At 43.4% G+C, this 17,620-nt stretch overlaps 1 protein-coding gene across 2 annotated transcripts in view; it reads left to right on the forward strand.

Annotated features, from left to right (window-relative positions):
- ANXA4 (annexin A4) overlaps positions 1 to 17,620 on the forward strand; it is an 86,648-nt gene that overhangs the window by 22,398 nt on the left and 46,630 nt on the right. For both annotated transcript variants that reach the window (XM_010367619.2, XM_010367620.2), the window contains exon 2: positions 16,514 to 16,568. In XM_010367619.2, coding sequence (XP_010365921.1) covers positions 16,560 to 16,568 — 9 coding nt within the window. In that variant the 5' untranslated portion in view covers positions 16,514 to 16,559. The remainder of the gene's footprint in view (positions 1 to 16,513; positions 16,569 to 17,620) is intronic.

Raw genomic sequence — 17,620 nt, forward strand, 5'->3', positions numbered from 1 at the left:
ATACTTTGTTTGGTTTCATTTAGCCAGAGTAGTGCTTTTGAGGCTTATCCAAACCCCTAGTCTAAAATTAAATGTGGATGGAAAATAAACCCCAGTGTGACTGGAGTTTGATACTGTGCTAATGGTTGGTTAGAGAATACGATGGGTCTCAGAAACAAAGTGAGAGGAGGAGATCCTGGGGAGGGCTGAGGAAGGCTGGAGAGGGTTCTTCCTAGCAATGAGGCCTTCAGGAAGCCCAAGGAGCCATAGCAATTAATGTCAGTCCTATGGCTTCAGGGGCAGCCAGTTCAATTAATCAGCAAGCATTTCTTGCAGGCCTGCTATGTTCAAGGCACTGCTAAAATTTAGAAACAGGAAACTAGAGGCCTAGGATGAGAATTTGGTGAGGGAAGATGCTGCCTTAGAATTCATACAACTGGATAATGCTTTTGTCAGAGGACAGACACACACTGAGGACCTTATGGACTTGGTGACCAGAAGAACTGCAAAGGAATCTAGTTTGACTTGTTGGTAAATGTGAATGCCTGAACTCTGTACGCCGCAGATGCTTTTCATGTGGGTAGATTTGGTAACCCCACCTTAAACAACTCCCTAAACAGGTAATGCTAGAATACTGTAGACGTGATAAAGATTACTTGGAAGAGAACAGCAATAGAAGAGTAGTTAACATTTGTTGAGTACACAGTGCACCATTCTAAGTACTTACATGATGTAATAACTTGATTAATTTTTGCAGTCGTCTTATAAAGGAACTATTGTTATTAACTCTATGTTACCCATGAGGAAACTGAGGCACAAGAGACTATACCTTGGCCCAAATCACCCAGTCAGAAGGTATCTTTAGGAGGATTATAAACCCAGGTGGTTGTGCTCCAGGGCTCCAACCACTTTGTTATGGAGGAAGGATGGGGTGGTCATTGAAGGAGAAGTTTCTGTTTATCTGAATGGCCCATGATGCAAAATTAGCAACTAGGCCAGGAAGTTGGCTGCACCATATTTAGACCTGCACTTTTCCTTCTTTTCTCATCAGAAGGGTGGCATAGATCGCCCATCCCAGGGTGAATTTGTGTTGCCCACAGTGCCAACACCTTCCAGACCTGTGTCAGCTGACAGAACTTAACGTGTTATTACCAAGGACACTGCCCAGAAGGCAAACCCATCACTCACCTGTAGATAGGCCTGTTTCCTAGCTAGAAGTGGAGGGGTGGGTCGGACGCTCTCTAAAGTCTTTTCTACCCTAGCAATCCAGTCTGGCAGAAATGCACTCTTTCTGGGGGGCAAGAATTTCCCCTCTATTTCTACTCCCATTTTCTTTGCATACTTATATTTTAGCCTTAGAATTACTCTGTCATGTATGGTTTACTTCACATTTTGATCTGAAACAGGGAAAATCAACCCTGAGTGATCAAAAGAAGAGTTGTGCCTTTAAGCCTGGAGGGGCGCTGCCTCCAAAAGCATAAGCAACTGCCATCCAGGGCTGGAAAGCACATGTTGCAGCTGTGCCAACTCCATCTGAGGCTTTGAATGAAAGCCCATAATATTTTCAGTTTGTAGCAAGAGCTAAAAGAGCTATTTTTGGCATTCCTTTCTCTCCCTACTGGTATATACTGGATAGTCTTAACATTGCTGGTGCTAAAATAAACATAACCAAATGGGGTCATTATATCTAACCTGTTTTGACACTGGATTCAGATACCCCAAAGGCATGATGCATCAGTAGTCTCTGAAGCAGGCTGTACTTTGGGAACTTTGCTATTGTGGTTGGATCAGCCATGACCTCCCTACCTGCACTAATCACTAAACACAGGATGCTGGGCCCTGTTTTAAGGGATGGGGGCCACAGAATGTGATTGTGTGGAATCTTTATGTCCCTTTTAGCTGGAGATGGCACAACTCTGACCATATGTCTGCCCAAAGAGACATATTACAGAGCCATGCCGCATTGTTCTCCCACCAGAAAGGCTGTATGGCTGAATTAGAGCGTGTGGGGGTTAGAAATGCGCCGCTTTCTTGAAATGGCCACCAGCCTTGTACTAAATACGTTTGACCGGGGCCATCTGTCTGCCCATCAAAGTGTGGTCCAGTTTCCATCAGATAAGTCTGGAAGAGGAAGGTTTTTGTTGTTTTTTGCATCCAGCTTGTTAAAAGATATGAAGAATGAGAAAGTTTTAGCTCAGCAAGAAATGTAACAATTTAGTTTTTATTCTATCATTATTCTAAAAGCTTCTAGAATTGTCATCTGCCTTTTCACCTAATTATACACATATATGCACACTCTTTATATATATACTTTGCATATATTATGCATATTATGTAAATATATACATATATACACATATTGAAAGTATGTGTATATACATATATAATACTTATATAATTATACACATTAGTATACACATACTTTATATAGTATATGCAAGTATATATTATAGCATGTATTCAGCATCTATAAAGGTCTCTAAAGACAGGCAGACCTATGAAAACATAGCTCTTATCACCTATTACTGAGTGACCTGGGGTACTATGCTTAACTTCTCTAAAACTTAAATTATCATTTCCAGTCCACTGGACAATAATAGGGCAAAATGATATAATAGTGACAAAACACATAGGCATTCAGTACAACTAGCTCAATAAATACTTATTTTAAAATAAAGTCCCTCTGGCTCTAGAGGACAGAACAAGGAATATAAGGCCAGCTCTCCTGATGGTTACCGCTGCTTAGCACTGGCAAAGCCTACCTGTGGAGGCGTGAACCCCAGGACCAGAGACAGGGTGACTGGAAGCTGAGAGAGGACCACTGCGAAAAATTGTAGAGTCCTCATAGCAGGAAGTTCAACCAAGTCATCTCCATAGCCTCCAGGATTTTTTTAAATGGCATGTTACTCTTAAACTTACAAGGCATAGGGGATCATATACTGTCATGAAAGGTATACAGGCAGAAAGGAAAGCGTGCCATATAGTACCTCAAATGGTACCTGACATGGGGCAGGCGTTCAGATAATGTGTGTTGAATGAGTCGGTGAATGAATATGGAACATCAGTACAACTATCCTGTCGGTCCCATGATAGCAATCAGCAGCCTTACCACCACATCAGCTTCTTGCTTCTGAGCTCACTGGCCTGGGGGGAGAGAAATCCAACTAGTTTGTCTGCAATTAAAAGGCAGAAGGCCAGGTGCAGTGGCTTATGCCTGTAATCCCAGCACTTTGGGAGGTGGAGGCAGGCTGACCACTTGAGCCCAAGAGTTCAGGCCCAGCCTGAGCAACATAGTGAGACCCCATCTCAAAAGAAAAGTTAAAACACAAAAAACCAAAAAACCCGCCACCAACAAAAAAAACAGCCAACCAAGATTCCAAAGGCTGTAGTCCACAGGTGGCACTAGGGGTCACTCAGAAAATAAAAATAAAACAAAAAATTACTTAGGAAAATCTAAAGCACTATATTTGGTGCTTCATTATATCTGAAGCAAGTTGAATATGGTGCCCAGAGAAACAAGGTAGGGAAGCTGCACATTTATAAAGCTTATTAGAATATGCTTTGATTTATGCAGTATTCGAAGCCTCAGCCTGGGAACTAAGACCATACAACAAAGCAAGGATTAAACTATCAGCATGTGGGACCCAACCAACTTTCCCAGCAACCATTGAGGCCACTGTGACTTTCCTTAGTGTTGTAAAATGTAGATTAGCCCTTCCTCTTAAGACAAGGTAGAACTCACCACAACCAGTTTTCACTACTGTAGTATCTAGTGGCTTTCAAATCAGGCAAACTAGGTGTTTCATCCCAGTTGGGCCGCATGCCAACTGTGTGACTTTCAGGCAAATTACACAACTTTTCTAAGTCTCAGTTTTTAACTTGTTAAGTAGAAATAATAGTCATTGTCCCAGAGGTTATTGAGTAGATTAAGATAACATGGAGGAGTATTTAATAAGTGTTCCTTCCCTCCTTCCCCTGCCTTTTAGGCAAAACTGGCTTTGGCATGATGTGGGAAGGGCAGAGAAGGCGTGGGATGTTTTAAATTATATGTAAAATACATTTTTTTTTTTTTTTTTTTTTTTTGGAGATGGAGTCTTCCTCTGTCACCCAGGCTGGAGTACAGTGGGGTGATCTCAGCTCACTGCAGCCTCTGCCCCCAGGTTCCAGAGATTCTCCTGCCTCAGACTCCCGGGTAGGTGGGATTACAGGCACGTGCCACCACGCTCAGCTAATTTTTGTATTTTTAGTAGAGACAGAGTTTCCTCATGTTGGTCAGGCTGGTCTCAAACTCCTGACCTCAGGTGATCTGCCCGCCTCAGCCTCCCAAAGTGCTGGGATTACAGATGTGAGCCACTGCACCAGGCCTAAGATATGTATTTTTGAATTACTTGTGGATTGAAAGGATTATTATTGCCTTCAACAATGCTGTGAATAACTGGCCAAAATATGGACAAAAGACCCTCTGTAAGTGACTAGCTGGGTGCTAGGGTGGAATCGATTCTTACTTCAGATGGCCAAGCAGGCAGGCTTCCAAATTTGTTTTCATTCCTTTAGCTTCTACATCTTGCCTTTGAATATATGTTTAAAATGTTATTTCTCTTGACTCAAACCCCATCACTGCAATAAAACTTCCTTTACTTTTAGAAGGATCTAAGTTCCAAGAAAAAAAGAAGGAGAAAAAGAGAGTTACTGTCATTTTCCTATTTCATAGACGGTTTTGAAAGCCTTTAGTGTTTGGGTGGGGCCCAGTCACACCCTTCGCAATCCGCAGACCAGTGGTTTAAATTTGTCATCTTTGTGGGCTGTAAAGTGAAACCATGTACCAAAGAAAAATAGTGAATGACTCACTCACATGTGATCTTCCAGCGAAGAGAAGGATTCTGTAGGAATGTGCCACAAGGCTGGCAGGTCCCTTCATAATGTAGGCTCAGGTGGCCTGTTCTGGGATATGGGTCAATGTTAGGAACCTGAATGGAGGCTGCCAAGTTGTGATGGGGTCTGAAGGAGAGCATCAGTTACTGGGGTGAATTCACCACAATGCAACATCCAGCAGACCCAGAGAAACTCTCTCTCAGCACAGCAAGAAAGGGAAGGTTCCTATTCACCAGGCTCATTAAACCTGTACACACATACACATGTGCAAACACACACACATGCAGACACACACATGTTGCTAATTTATTTATCTATATTAAGAAATATGGAGCCAGGCATGGTGGTTCACACCTGTGATCCTAGCACTTTGGGAGGGTGAGGCGGGCAATCGCTTGAGCCTAGGAGTTCAAGGCCAGCCTGGGCAATGCAGCAAGGCCTTGTCTCTAGAAAATTAAAAAAAAAAAAAAAAATAGCTGGGCATGGTAGCATGTGCCTGTAGTTCCAGCTACTCAGGAGGCTGAGGCGGCAGGATCTCTTGAGCTAAGGAGTTCGAGGCTGCAGTGAGCTATGACTGTACCACTGCACTGCAGCCTGGGCAACAGGGTGAGACCCTGTCTCTAAAAAAAAAAAAAAAAATATATATATATATATATAAAATTTAGGCAAAAATCCTCATGCTCCAATATTTGTAGACAGGTTGATTTGGGAAGCCAAACTCTAGTCTAAAAGGTGCTTGGCAACCATGGAACAAGGAAGTATTAGATGGACAGAATTCATCTTCACAGTGGGGAAATACCTGACCCCTGACCACTGGCTTCACCCTTTCTGTAGGACAGGGCTTAGATGAATGTTTCAAAGTAAGCATCTGTGCCAGTTTTGCATGGAGCTTGCTTTGCTGATAGACACAAGTTTTCTTTAAACATGTTAATACCTTCCATCAAGCCTGCTTCAACCCAGAAGCTGTTCTTTCTCATTAAAATGCGTTTGCATATCTTTGTTTTGATGGGTGTTTGCTGATGTTACTAGTCTAATGCTTAGGGAAGTATCTACTTTGCCTGCTTTCCAAATTCTGGGTGAGAGAGGAGAATGCACCACACCATTGCCTCCGCATATAGCCTACTAAATAGGACTTGAAATCAGAAGTCCTTATTCCACATCCCTGCAGTTTGCCATAAGGACATAAACTTTCTACTTGAGTCAGCACCTGGCTTGCCCATTTCTGGCAGATACAAGCAGGCAGTTTGTGTTGTAGTGTATTATTATCCTTCTGGACATCCTGGAAACCAGGATAGATGTATTCTCAACATACCTACTTTTTCTTTATGAATTCATTGTAAATTATTTCCATGAATTTATTTAATCTTAGTTGGAATAAGTTGAAGTTATTTACAACTTATTTTTCCCTTTGGTAACTGCTATTGAGATAGGTCTCATATGTTTAATTCCCAACGATCTTTCAGTTGCTCTAAAACTATGCCTTAAAACTTCAGATCCCTATCATAAGCCATAGTTGTAGAGTTCAGACACTGTTAAGAAGCTGTACTCACCTACCCATGTTCTTCATAACCCTAGGTTTTTATTTTTTATTTATTTATTTATTTTTTTTTTTTTGAGACGGAGTCTTGCTCTGCCGCCCAGGCTGGAGTGCAGTGGCCAGATCTCAGCTCACTGCAAGCTCCGCCTCCCGGGTTCATGCCATTCTCCTGTCTCAGCCTCCCGAGTAGCTGGGACTACAGGCGCCCGCCTCGTCGCCCGGCTAGTTTTTTGTATTTTTTAGTAGAGACGGGGTTTCACCGTATTAGCCAGGATGGTCTCGATCTCCTGACCTCATGATCCGCCCGTCTCGGCCTCCCAAAGTGCTGGGATTACAGGCTTGAGCCACCGCGCCCGGCCAACCCTAGGTTTTTAAAGACATCACTAAAAAGTGCGTCACCTTCAGGCTTCATCCTTCCATCTGGAACAGTCCTGATGCTTTTAGAGTTATTTGAGTCACCCCTAAAATGGGGGCATGTTTGCAATTTTACAGATGTAAAAACTGAGGTATAGTTGCTAATTATTTCGCCCCATCTGTGAGCAGCAAAGGAGCTTTTAAACCCCCAACACAGTCTGAGTCATTGTGGAATTGGTCATAATGTGCAGCTTATGGATTGTAGAAAGGCCTTCAGAAAGAAAGAGCAAAGGAATCAAGGAAGCTGAGGTAGCAAAGAATGTTGGGCAGAGGCTCTGCTAAGAGTATGGCACTGTGAGGCAGGTGGAAAATGAGGTGGGAAGGTTATAGGTGGAGCTTCCAGAAGAAAGGCTTTTCAGTCCTTGGGAGTTACCATTGTGTGCAGCTAAGAGAGGCCTATAGCAATTGTGTTTTGGGGGGTGCATTTCTTTCCTCTTTCTGCTCCCCCCATCCTTGTGCCAAGAGTTATTGAAGCCTTACCAGGTGCCAGGCTCTAGGCTAATAAGCATTTGTGTAGACTGACTTTATACATATTATCTGATATAACAATGAATCAAGGAGTACCATTTTCTGCATTTATTTCTATACTCTATTTAGAAATTTGTTTGGTGGCTGGGCACAGTGGCTCACACCTGTAATCCCAGCACTTTGGGAGGCCGAGGTGGGCAGATCATGAGGTCAGGAGATCGAGACCATCCTGGCAAACATGGTGAAACCCTATCTCTACTAAAAATTCAAAGATTAGTTGGGCATGGTGGCAGGCGCCTGTGATCCCAGCTACTGGGGAGGCTGAGGCAGGAGAATCACTTGAACCTGGGAGGCGGAGGTTGCAGTGAGCAGAGATCAGGCCACTGCACTCCAGCCTGGCAACAGAGCGAGACTCTGTTTTAAACAAAAACAGAAATTTGTTTCATACTAGTAAAACTTTAATAAATAAACAATAGCTGTCTGTATATAAATGTGTATATTACACTGTGTGCTGTCCGAGTTTCAAAATAAATTGACTAAAAGTATCCAGTGTTCAAGTATGATACCTTCTTTTTCCTTAAGTGAAATATTTCTAGCTCCTTGCATAATGACTCTCAGTATTTCCAGAAGGCTTTTATCAAGGTGTCTTTCCACTTCTTGATGTGGTAAAAAGGAGTGGAATGTTCATATTAAAGGTTGCCTTTTTTGGAGAGGTGTCCCCCATCCCTGCCTCCTCACTTGTCATTTATTCCAAAACTACATGAAAGCAAAGGGAAGGCCCTTGCTCTGAAAAGCTGTATCTGCCAGGGTTGTCAGCCAATTAGCATATGAATCATACTTACCAAGGGATATGGGTACATGTGGATCATTCACATGACATGAAACAGGGCCTCCAGACCAAGGACTGGCTGGGATCTGTGAAGGTCTTAAGCTCTGCCCATGACTTTTATTTGTTTGTTTGTTTATCAATATTTGCTTTATTCTCCTTTCTTTCGTCTTCTTTTTTTTTTTTTTTTTTGAGACAGAGTCTCACTCTGTCACCCAGGCTGGAGTGCTGTGGCACAATCTCAACTCACTGCAACTTCCACCTCCCAGGTTCAAGCGATTCTTGTACCTCAGCCTCCCTAGTAGCTGGGATTACAGGCATGCGCCATCATGCCTTGCTAATTTTGGTATTTTTAGTAGAGGCAGGATTTCACTGTGTTGGCCAGGCTGGTCTCGAACTCCTGACCTCAAGTGATCTGCCCGCCCCTGCCTCCCAAAGTGCTGAGGTTACAGGCGTGAGCCATCTCGTCCTGCCCTATGTGTTAATAACTGTTTAAAAATTTCCACCCTGCTAAGACGAGTCTCTGACTCTCTGTGCCTTTCTCCATTCTTCTGTTAACTAACCTTATGTTTTTATTAGCATCTGTAAGACCCATAAGGGGAAACTGAGAGAGCAAATTCAATAAGACTCCCTTGGTTTTGCAGCGGTTAAGGTTATATGAGGTGTTTATGTAAAAGGAGCGCCCCCCCCGCCTTTTTTCTTCCCCCTTTTGAGATGGAGTTTGGCTCTTGTTGCCCAGGTTGGAGAGCAGTGGTGCAATCTCAGCTCACTGCAACCTCCACCTCCCAGGTTCAAGTGATTCTTCCACCTCAGCCTCCCGAGTAGCTGGGATTACAGGCGCCTGCCACCACGCCTGACTAATTTTGTGTATTTTTAGTAGAGACGGGGTTTCATCAGGTTGGCCAGGCTGGTTTCAAACTCCTGACTTCAGGTGATCCACCTGCCTCGGCCTCCCAAAATGCAGGAATTACAGGCGTGAGCCACCGCATCCGGCCGAAAGGAGCCCCCTTAACCACAGCATTTACCATGACCTGGGTAACTGGCATATTCATCAGACAAATACCCCGATGATCATCAAGCCAGTCCTGTGTGGTTTGTATATGAAGCATATCAGCTGCTTCATCAGGGGTGTTCTACTTTTATAAGGGGAGAGGAACAGTCCCCCTTCTCAGGGTAAACAGACCTTAGTGTGGCTTTTCTCCAGTCCACCAGGCTGGATGTTCTCTCAGGAATAACCTCCTGTGCCTCTGGACTACCGGAAACATCTGCAATTGCTCCACGGAGAGCTGTGGGTCCTGCATCAACCCAAACGTGAATGCTAGTGCTTTGAATACTCTGCAGTGTTCAAAACCTAAGACACTGTCACTCACTTAGTTACTCACACAACACATTTGAATAAAGGTTCTTCAGGAAGTTTATGATACTGATCTACAAAATGAAATAATTTTTGGCTGGGCGCGGCGGCTCACGCCTGTAATCCCAGCACTTTGGGAGGCCAAGGCGGGCGGATCACGAGGTCAGGAGATTGAGACCATCCTGGCTAACACGGTGAAATCCCATGTCTATTAAAAATACAAAAAATTAGCCGGGTGTGGTGGTGGGCGCCTGTAGTTCCAGTTACTCTGGAGGCTGAGGCAGGAGAATGTCGTGAACCTGGGAGGCGGAGCTTGCAGTGAGCCGAGATCGTGTCACTGCACTCCAACCTGGGCAACTGAGATCGTGTCACTGCACTCCAGCTTGGGCGACAGAGTGAGACTCTGTCATAAAAAAAAAAAAAAAAGAAAAGAAAAGAAATAATTTCTTCACACTCTACCCTGTGTTTTCAATCGTTTCATGGTTTGCCTTTCACCCCACATGAACTGCCTTCTTGGTTACCAGAGTTCTTAGTGATATTGTCTGTAATCTCAGCATAATTTTGCCATTGGTGGGTGGCTTTGCAGTTAGTGGCTAGAGCATAGACTCACTGAAATCTGAGCTTGGTCTGACCCAGCACTCTCTTTTAATTTTATTTTAGCTATTACAGATAACAATAAGCAAGGGATTGAATATGTCGCCTTTTCATATTACTTTGCATTTCCCTATGCATCCAGTAAGCCAACTCCTTGGGGTAGCTTTTACCTTTACTAACAGATCTCAGCATGGTATGCTACTCTGTACCATGGGTGGCTGTTACCAATGCCCTGGGTTCTTGTAATTACCCAGGATAGAAATCAAGAGCAATCACCATACATAGCAGCAAAGAAAAAGTTTGTTTTGGCTTGTGCACAAGGGAGCCAGTGCTGAGAAAGGAAAAGAAACAGACTGCTCTCAGAGGATAGTGTGTGGGTTAGTTTTATAGGGTCTTTCCATGGGAAAGGGTTACATCGGAGCATGTATAGGAGAGGCTTTTCTAGCACTCACACAGTAGCTCAGCCTGCTTCTTCATGCATCATATGCAACATTAGCATTTTAAATCTCCACCCCACTCATTTTGAGCCTTAAAATGAGGAAGGGTAACTGTAGGTTGGACTTTTTAAGTCTAGCTATGCATGCAGGGCTCCAGGGAAGTCCCCAGCCCCCTGAAATAGGAGCTTGTGGTTAATAAGCTTTTTGGGTCTTTTGTTATTAATTGACTGAGAGTTAGATAAGTTAGAGCTTGAGTGAAGGGCTTCTATCATTTTCTTCCAGGCCATTTTATTTATTTTTATTTTATTTATTTATTTATTTATTTATTGAGACAGAGTCTCACTCTGTTGCCCAGGCTGGAGTGCAGTGGTGCAATCTTGGCTCACTGCAACTTCCACCTCTGGGGGTTCACATGATTCTCCTGCCTCAGCCTCCTGAGTAGCTGGGATTACAGGCACCCACCACCATGCTCAGCTTAATTTTTATATTTTTATTAGAGATGGGGTTTCATCATGTGGGCCAGGATGATCTCGAACTCCTGACCTCAGGCGATCTACCCACCTCAGCCTCCCAAAGTGCTGGGATTACAGGCATGAGCCACCATGCCTGGTCCAGACCGTTTAAAAATAGGGAGCCCACCAGCCTGCCTGTCTCATGACCATGTGGCCACCTAGGAATCAAAGTTCCTCATCCCTAACCCTTTCGTTCTTTCTCTTTCCAAACCACATATTTCTGCAAGCCAGGGCCATACTAGCAAACCTCACTTCTGACACCGATTGTATAGGAAAACAATTTTTTCCTTATACTTTAACACTTTTTCACTTCTAGCACCAGATGTGGGTGGGTGAGGAGGCGGGGTGGGGGTTCCCACATCAAGCAGTTCTTCAGTTCTCTTTGGACACCAACTGGGTATGCCACAATTTAACTCAGTTCTGACACTATCAAATTAGCACAGACCCCACTGGTTAAGGCAGGGGTGTCCAATCTTTTGACTTCCCTGGGACACATTGGAAGAAGAAGAATTGTCTTGGACCACACATGAAATACACTAACACTAACAATAGCTCCTGAGCTTAAAAAAAATTGAAAAAATTGAAAAAATCTCGTATGTTTTAAGAAAGTTTACAAATTTGTCTTGAGCCAGATTCAAAGCTGTCCTGGGCTGCATGTGGCCCATGGGCCACAGGTTGGACAAGCTTGGGTTAAGGGGTCAGTCTCACAAGCCTCCCCACTTCAGATGCCAGTGGCAAGTCCAGCTTGTCACCTGTGCTTCTGATGGAATGGCTAGAAATCGGAGGTTCCCATGACCCCCTGTTGACTTTCATCATTTGCTAGAATGGCTCACAGGACTCAGGAAAACAGTTTATTTACTGGATTATCGGTTTATAATAAAGGGATACAGTCTGGGAACAGCCACATGGAAGAATGCATAGAGTGGGGGCATGTGGGGAGGGGCTCACAGCTTCCACGGCCTCTCCAGATGCACCGTCTTCCTAGCACCTCCATGCGTTCACTAACCTGGAAGCTCTTCAAACCCTTTACTCCCTATTTCCCACTGTCCTTTGGGTGTTTATGGAGTCTTCGTTACATAGGCATGATTGATCAAATCATTGGCCATTGGTAATGAAATCAGTCTCCAACCCTTCTCCCCTCTTATGAGATGAGAGGTTGGACTGAAAATTCCAACTCTCTAATTACAGAGTTTTTTTACTGGAGCAACCAGTCCCCCATCCTATAGTTATCTGGTGGCTTTCCAGACATCCCCACATTAACATGAACTCAGGTGTGGTTAATGGGGCTTGTTATGAATAACAAAATATGCTCCTTTCACCCTTATTGTTCTTATCACTTAGAAAATTCCAAGGGATTTAGGAGTTCTGTACCAGGAATAGGAGGATGAAGAGGTGTATATTCCTTATTCTAGGTCACAATATTATATGGCCTGACTGCATCTTCATCTCATGACACTCTTGCCCTTGTTCACAATGCTTTTGTCCATCCCTCAAACACAGTAAGTCCATTTCTGCTTCAGGGCCTTTGCACTGACTGTTCCAGCTGCCTGAGAGTTCTCCTTCAGAACTTTGGCTAGCCCCTTCCCTTCATTCAGGTCTTAGTTCAGATGTCAACTCAGAGATGCCTCCTGGATGGCCCTGCCCAGGCCAGCTTCTTCCTGGTAACCTGATCCTGTTATCCTCCATGTCAGGGGTCAGCAAATGTTTTCTGTGAAGGGCCAGACAGTTAATATTCTTAGCTTCCTGGGCCGCATGGTCTTTGTCACAACTACTCATTTCTGCTGTTGTAGCTTGAAAGTAGCCACAGATAAAATATAAACAAACACGTGTGACTGTTCCAATAAGTCTTTGAAATTTGAATTTTGTATAATTTTCACGTCATAAAATATCATTTTTTTTGATTTTTTAGTCAATTATAAAAAAATATAATGACATTCTTGGCTTGTAGGTCATACAAAAGCAGGATTTCACCCGTGAGCTATTGTGGTTTGCCGATCCTTGTTCTGTGCTCTCATCCTGTTATATTTTCATCATCTCACCAAAATCAGAAATTATCTCATTTATTCCTTCTAAAATTTGTTGTTGGTGGCAAAAAAGTTGAGTAGAAGTTAGAAGTAAGAGTTAAAAATATATTTTAAAATTGTCAAAGTGTTTTAGCAGCCTATGCTGGGCCTGTTAATATCAGAACGAATTAGATTTAGCCAAATTACAATGCATCTCTACAGCAGATATCAGCACTGTCACCAAGTCTACTGTCTCTGGGGTCAGAAAAGGCCTGGTTGATGTATATCTGGCATTTAGAAAGAGAAGTTGGGCTGGGCGCAGTGGCTCATGCCTGTAATCCCAGCACTTTGGGAGGCCAAGGCGGGCGGATCATCTGAGGTCAGGAGTTCGAGATCATCCTGACCAACATGGAGAAACCCTGTCTCAACTAAAAATACAAAATTAGCCAGGCATGGCGGCACATGCCTGTAATCCCAGGTACTCAGGAGGCTGAGGCAGGAGAATCACTTGAACCCGGGAGGCAGAGGTTGCAGTGAGCCAAGATGGTGCCATTGCACTCCAGCCTGGGCAACAGAGCAACACTCTGCCTCCAAAGAAAAGGAAAGATAAGTCAGAATGAATCCTTTTTTTTTTTTTTTAATGAAATAAGGGGCTCAAGGAATGATTTCTATTGTGGGAAGAGCTTGAAAATTACGTTTGTTAAATGTAACTGCACTCCAGCCTGGGCAATAAGAGCAAAACTGTCTCAAAAAAAAAAAAAAAAAAAGGAAAGAAAGAAAGAGAAGTCAGAGGGCCAGGTGCGGTGGCTCACGCCTGTAATCCCAACACTTTGGGAGGCTTAGGTGGGCAGATCATTTGAGGTCAGAAGTTCAAGACCAGTCTGGCCAATATGGTGAAATCCTGTCTTGGATTCTTAAAATCCTAACTTGGTCTCTACTAAAAATACAAAAATTAGCCGGGCATGGTAATGCATGCCTGTAATCCCATCTACCAGGAAGGCTGAGACAGAAGACTCGCTTGAACCTGGGAGGCAGAGGTCACACTGAGCCAAGATTGTGCCGCCGCACTCCAGCCTGGGCAACAGAGCAACACTCTGCCTGCAGAAAAAAGGAAAGAGAAGTCAGAATGAATCTTTTTTTTTTTTTTTTTTTAATAAGGGGGCTCAAGTAATGATTTCTTTTGTGGAAAGAGCTTGAAAATTACGTTTGTTAAAGCTATTTGTCAAAAGATAAAGATGTCTAGTTATGTAAAAAATAAAATTAAAAAATAAATGTGTTGTTTATCTCTCCTGGTAGACTATAAATACCTTGACAGCAGGTTCATTGTCTTATCCACTGCATTATCTCTTTCAACAGAACAGGTGTGCCTGGAGAGGTGTTGTGAGAGGCCATTTAGGAACATTTGGTGATTGAATGAGTAAATCTATACAGTCCATGAGTCACTACATCTGATAAAGCCTTCCAAACATCCCCCGTGTATCATATTCCAGTGCCACACCCTGCCCAGGCCTTTGCCTCTACCCATCTGTTCCTGTAGTCATCTCTCAAGCCTTCTTAACTCCTTCTCCCTCACTCCAGTCTCTCTTTCCAGTTTACCCTATAGTAAAGTACAGTACCTTGCTAAAGTTTTTCTTTTATTATGGCATTTCTCTGCAAATGACAAAAAGCTTTCCACAGTATTCCCATGACCTGTGGTATGCTGTAAAGCCAGACTCCTCAGCCAGGCATGCAAGGCCCATACCATTCAGTTTACTTTGGCTTTTCCAACTTGTTTCTGAGCCTTCCCTGGAATGAGCCCTCTGCTGTCATGCCCGCATTTCCTCATTATCCCTGAAACTGCAGCTCATTCCCACTCTGCACCTTTGCTCAGGCTGTGCCCCAGGACTAGTTGGTTCTCCCCTTAGTTGAACCCGCAGGTAATAGGGGTCAGTGGGCAATGAATGATGGGAAACAGGGAGAATGAAACTGGAAGGTAAAAAGCAAATGTGATCAAACAAGGCCTAAGTGGTAATCAGGTGGGTTAAGAAGGACTTAGTTATCATCAAAAGGCACGTTGCTTGGTCAGATTATCTAGACCAGTGTTTTTCAAACTACTGTACAGGCAAATATTTGGAGAATCTTGTAAAAATGCAGATTCTGGGAGTAGGTCTGGGGTAGGGATCTGAGATTCTGCTTTTTCTTTCTTTCTTTTGAGACAGGGTCTCACTCTGTTACCCAGACTGGAGTGCAGTGGCATGATCTTGGCTCGCTGCAACCTCTGCCTCCCAGGCTCAAGTGATTCTCCTGCCTCAGCCTCCCAAGTAGCTGGAATTACAGGCGTGTGCCACTACCCCCTAGCTAATTTTTATATTTTTAGTAGAGATGGGGTTTCACCATGTGGGCCAGGCTGGTCTCAAACTCCTGACCTCAAATGATCCACCTGCCTCAGCCTCCCAAAGTGCTGGGATTACAGGCATGAGCCACCTTGCCCAGCCAGATTCTGCATTTTTAACAAGCTCCCGGGAATGCACGTACTCCTGGTTCTCAGATGACTCTTTGAGTATCAAAGATCTAACTAAATTCTGAGAAAAGGAGCCTTATCCAGGTGGTTTGCGCCTGTAGTCCCAGTGACTCGGGAGGCTGAGGCAGGAGGATCGCTTGAGTCCAGGAGTTCGAGGCTGCAGTGGGCTATGATTGCACCACTATACTCCAGCCTGGACATGGAGGGAGACCCTGACTGAAAAAAAAACAAGAAAAGAGCAGGTGCCTTGTTCATATGACTTAGATATGGGAACAGGAGGTGGTGGGCTGCCGTTAGGGAACTGTTTATATATCACGAGAACTCCACAAGAGTCCTAGACTACAATGAAGACATTTCGTGCATTCTAAACAACTGAAAGAAATGTGTGATGATGATGAAAGAGGGGGTGCTGAAAACCGAGGACACAGTTAAGTGTATAAGCCTGCAGCTTAAAGGGAAGAAACACCTTTAATCCTAGAATAGTGGCAGTAAAAATCACCATTGGGAAATGAAAAGATTCTCATGTTGGTTGGGCTGCCGGCCTGTCATCACACACACACGTACACACACACCCAAACACACTCACACAGATGCACACACAGAGGGGAGGCTGGTATGCTGTACTTTCCTCTGATGCAGTTGGATTATCTCTTTTCTCAAAGGGGGAACCTCTTCTGGTCTGCTATAACATTCAGTTCAGAATCTGTGTCCAGCTTGAGTACAAGTAATGGTACCTTACCCTAACGAAACAATAGGAATCCTTTCTGTCGTGTGTATCTCCAAACAGAAGAACAGGTGGGAAAATATTTTACCAGTATGATAAGCTTGACTTTTTACACAGTTCCTCTAATTACTAGCCCACTCCTTATATCTTTGGCTAATCAGTAACTGGCCTTTTGATTAAGTTGGATGTCATTTCCTCATGGCTTAGCTTCATGCAAACTGCAAGTTATCCTGATAAATGATTTTAATGCCATTTCCTTCATCACAATCATTTCCCCTCTGCTTTTATCACAGAAGAACTTCTGCTTGGGTGACTGAACTCTGATCTTGACCTAGAGTCATGGCCATGGTAAGTTGTGAACTACCTCAACCTTATCTGATGCCAGCTGCCAACAGGTACAGAATGTGGGCGCAGCGACTGTTAGCTTAAACAAAGCCTTGTTTACTCAACAGAGGGGAGGGAGGAGGACATGAAAAGGCAGATCTATTTCTAAACATCATTTAAATTTCTTTTAGGGGTGGTAAGCAACTTGACCTTGAAAACTGATTCAAAGAGAGAATTACTTGAATTCTTTTAACATCCTGAGAATATAGAAACAAGTTGTAGTTTTCTGTCTACAGAAGCACTACATGTTTATTTTAGAACATTTAAAAAGGAAAAACTAAAAATTCTGCAGGTTCTACCACCAGAAGAGGACTGCTATCCATATTCTGAGGTAGCCACATCATTTCAGGCTCTTCAAGAGAGGTATTTCCCAACAAGATGGCTGTGTCGGCCGCCTCTTGCTTTACACAGTAATCAGACGCCTTGGACCTTGGTTATCTGATCTTTGGAACAAGCATCGAATTGAATCCCTTTGAGAGTTCTGTAAAGTTCAGCTCTGAGGTGGAAGCTGAGCCTCTTAGCTGAAAACATGGCTCTACCTAAGGCTGGCCATCTGCTCTCCTTCTCTCACCCAAGTATGTTTCTGAATAGACAAGTAATTCTGGTCCATGGTCTTCTGGAGGAAGCAATAATAGAAGTGGAAATCTTATACCTAGAGAGGAACTGGAGAGCCTGCCAGCTTGAGATGCCTTCCTTTAGGAAGATGGATGTGTAAAGTGAATTATCCTGAACAAAGAGTAATATACTCTTAATTTTTTTTTTTTTTGCATTAGATGTTCCAGAAATTTCTTCATGATCTCTGACAGTCAAAGGCTTATTCATGTGTGCCCCAAATCTCTCATGCTTTAGTTTAAAATCAATTTCTTGCTGATTGATTCTCCCTGGCCATGGAGAATTTTTAAAAAATATTTATTTTTATTTTTTATTTTATTTATTTATTTTTATTTATTTATTTTTTTTGAGACAGAGTCTCCCTCTATTGCTCAGGCTGGAGTGCAGTCGTGCTATCTCAGCTT

Source organism: Rhinopithecus roxellana, chromosome 17 (assembly GCF_007565055.1).
Source record: "Rhinopithecus roxellana isolate Shanxi Qingling chromosome 17, ASM756505v1, whole genome shotgun sequence".
NCBI classification, from domain to species: Eukaryota; Metazoa; Chordata; class Mammalia; order Primates; family Cercopithecidae; genus Rhinopithecus; species Rhinopithecus roxellana.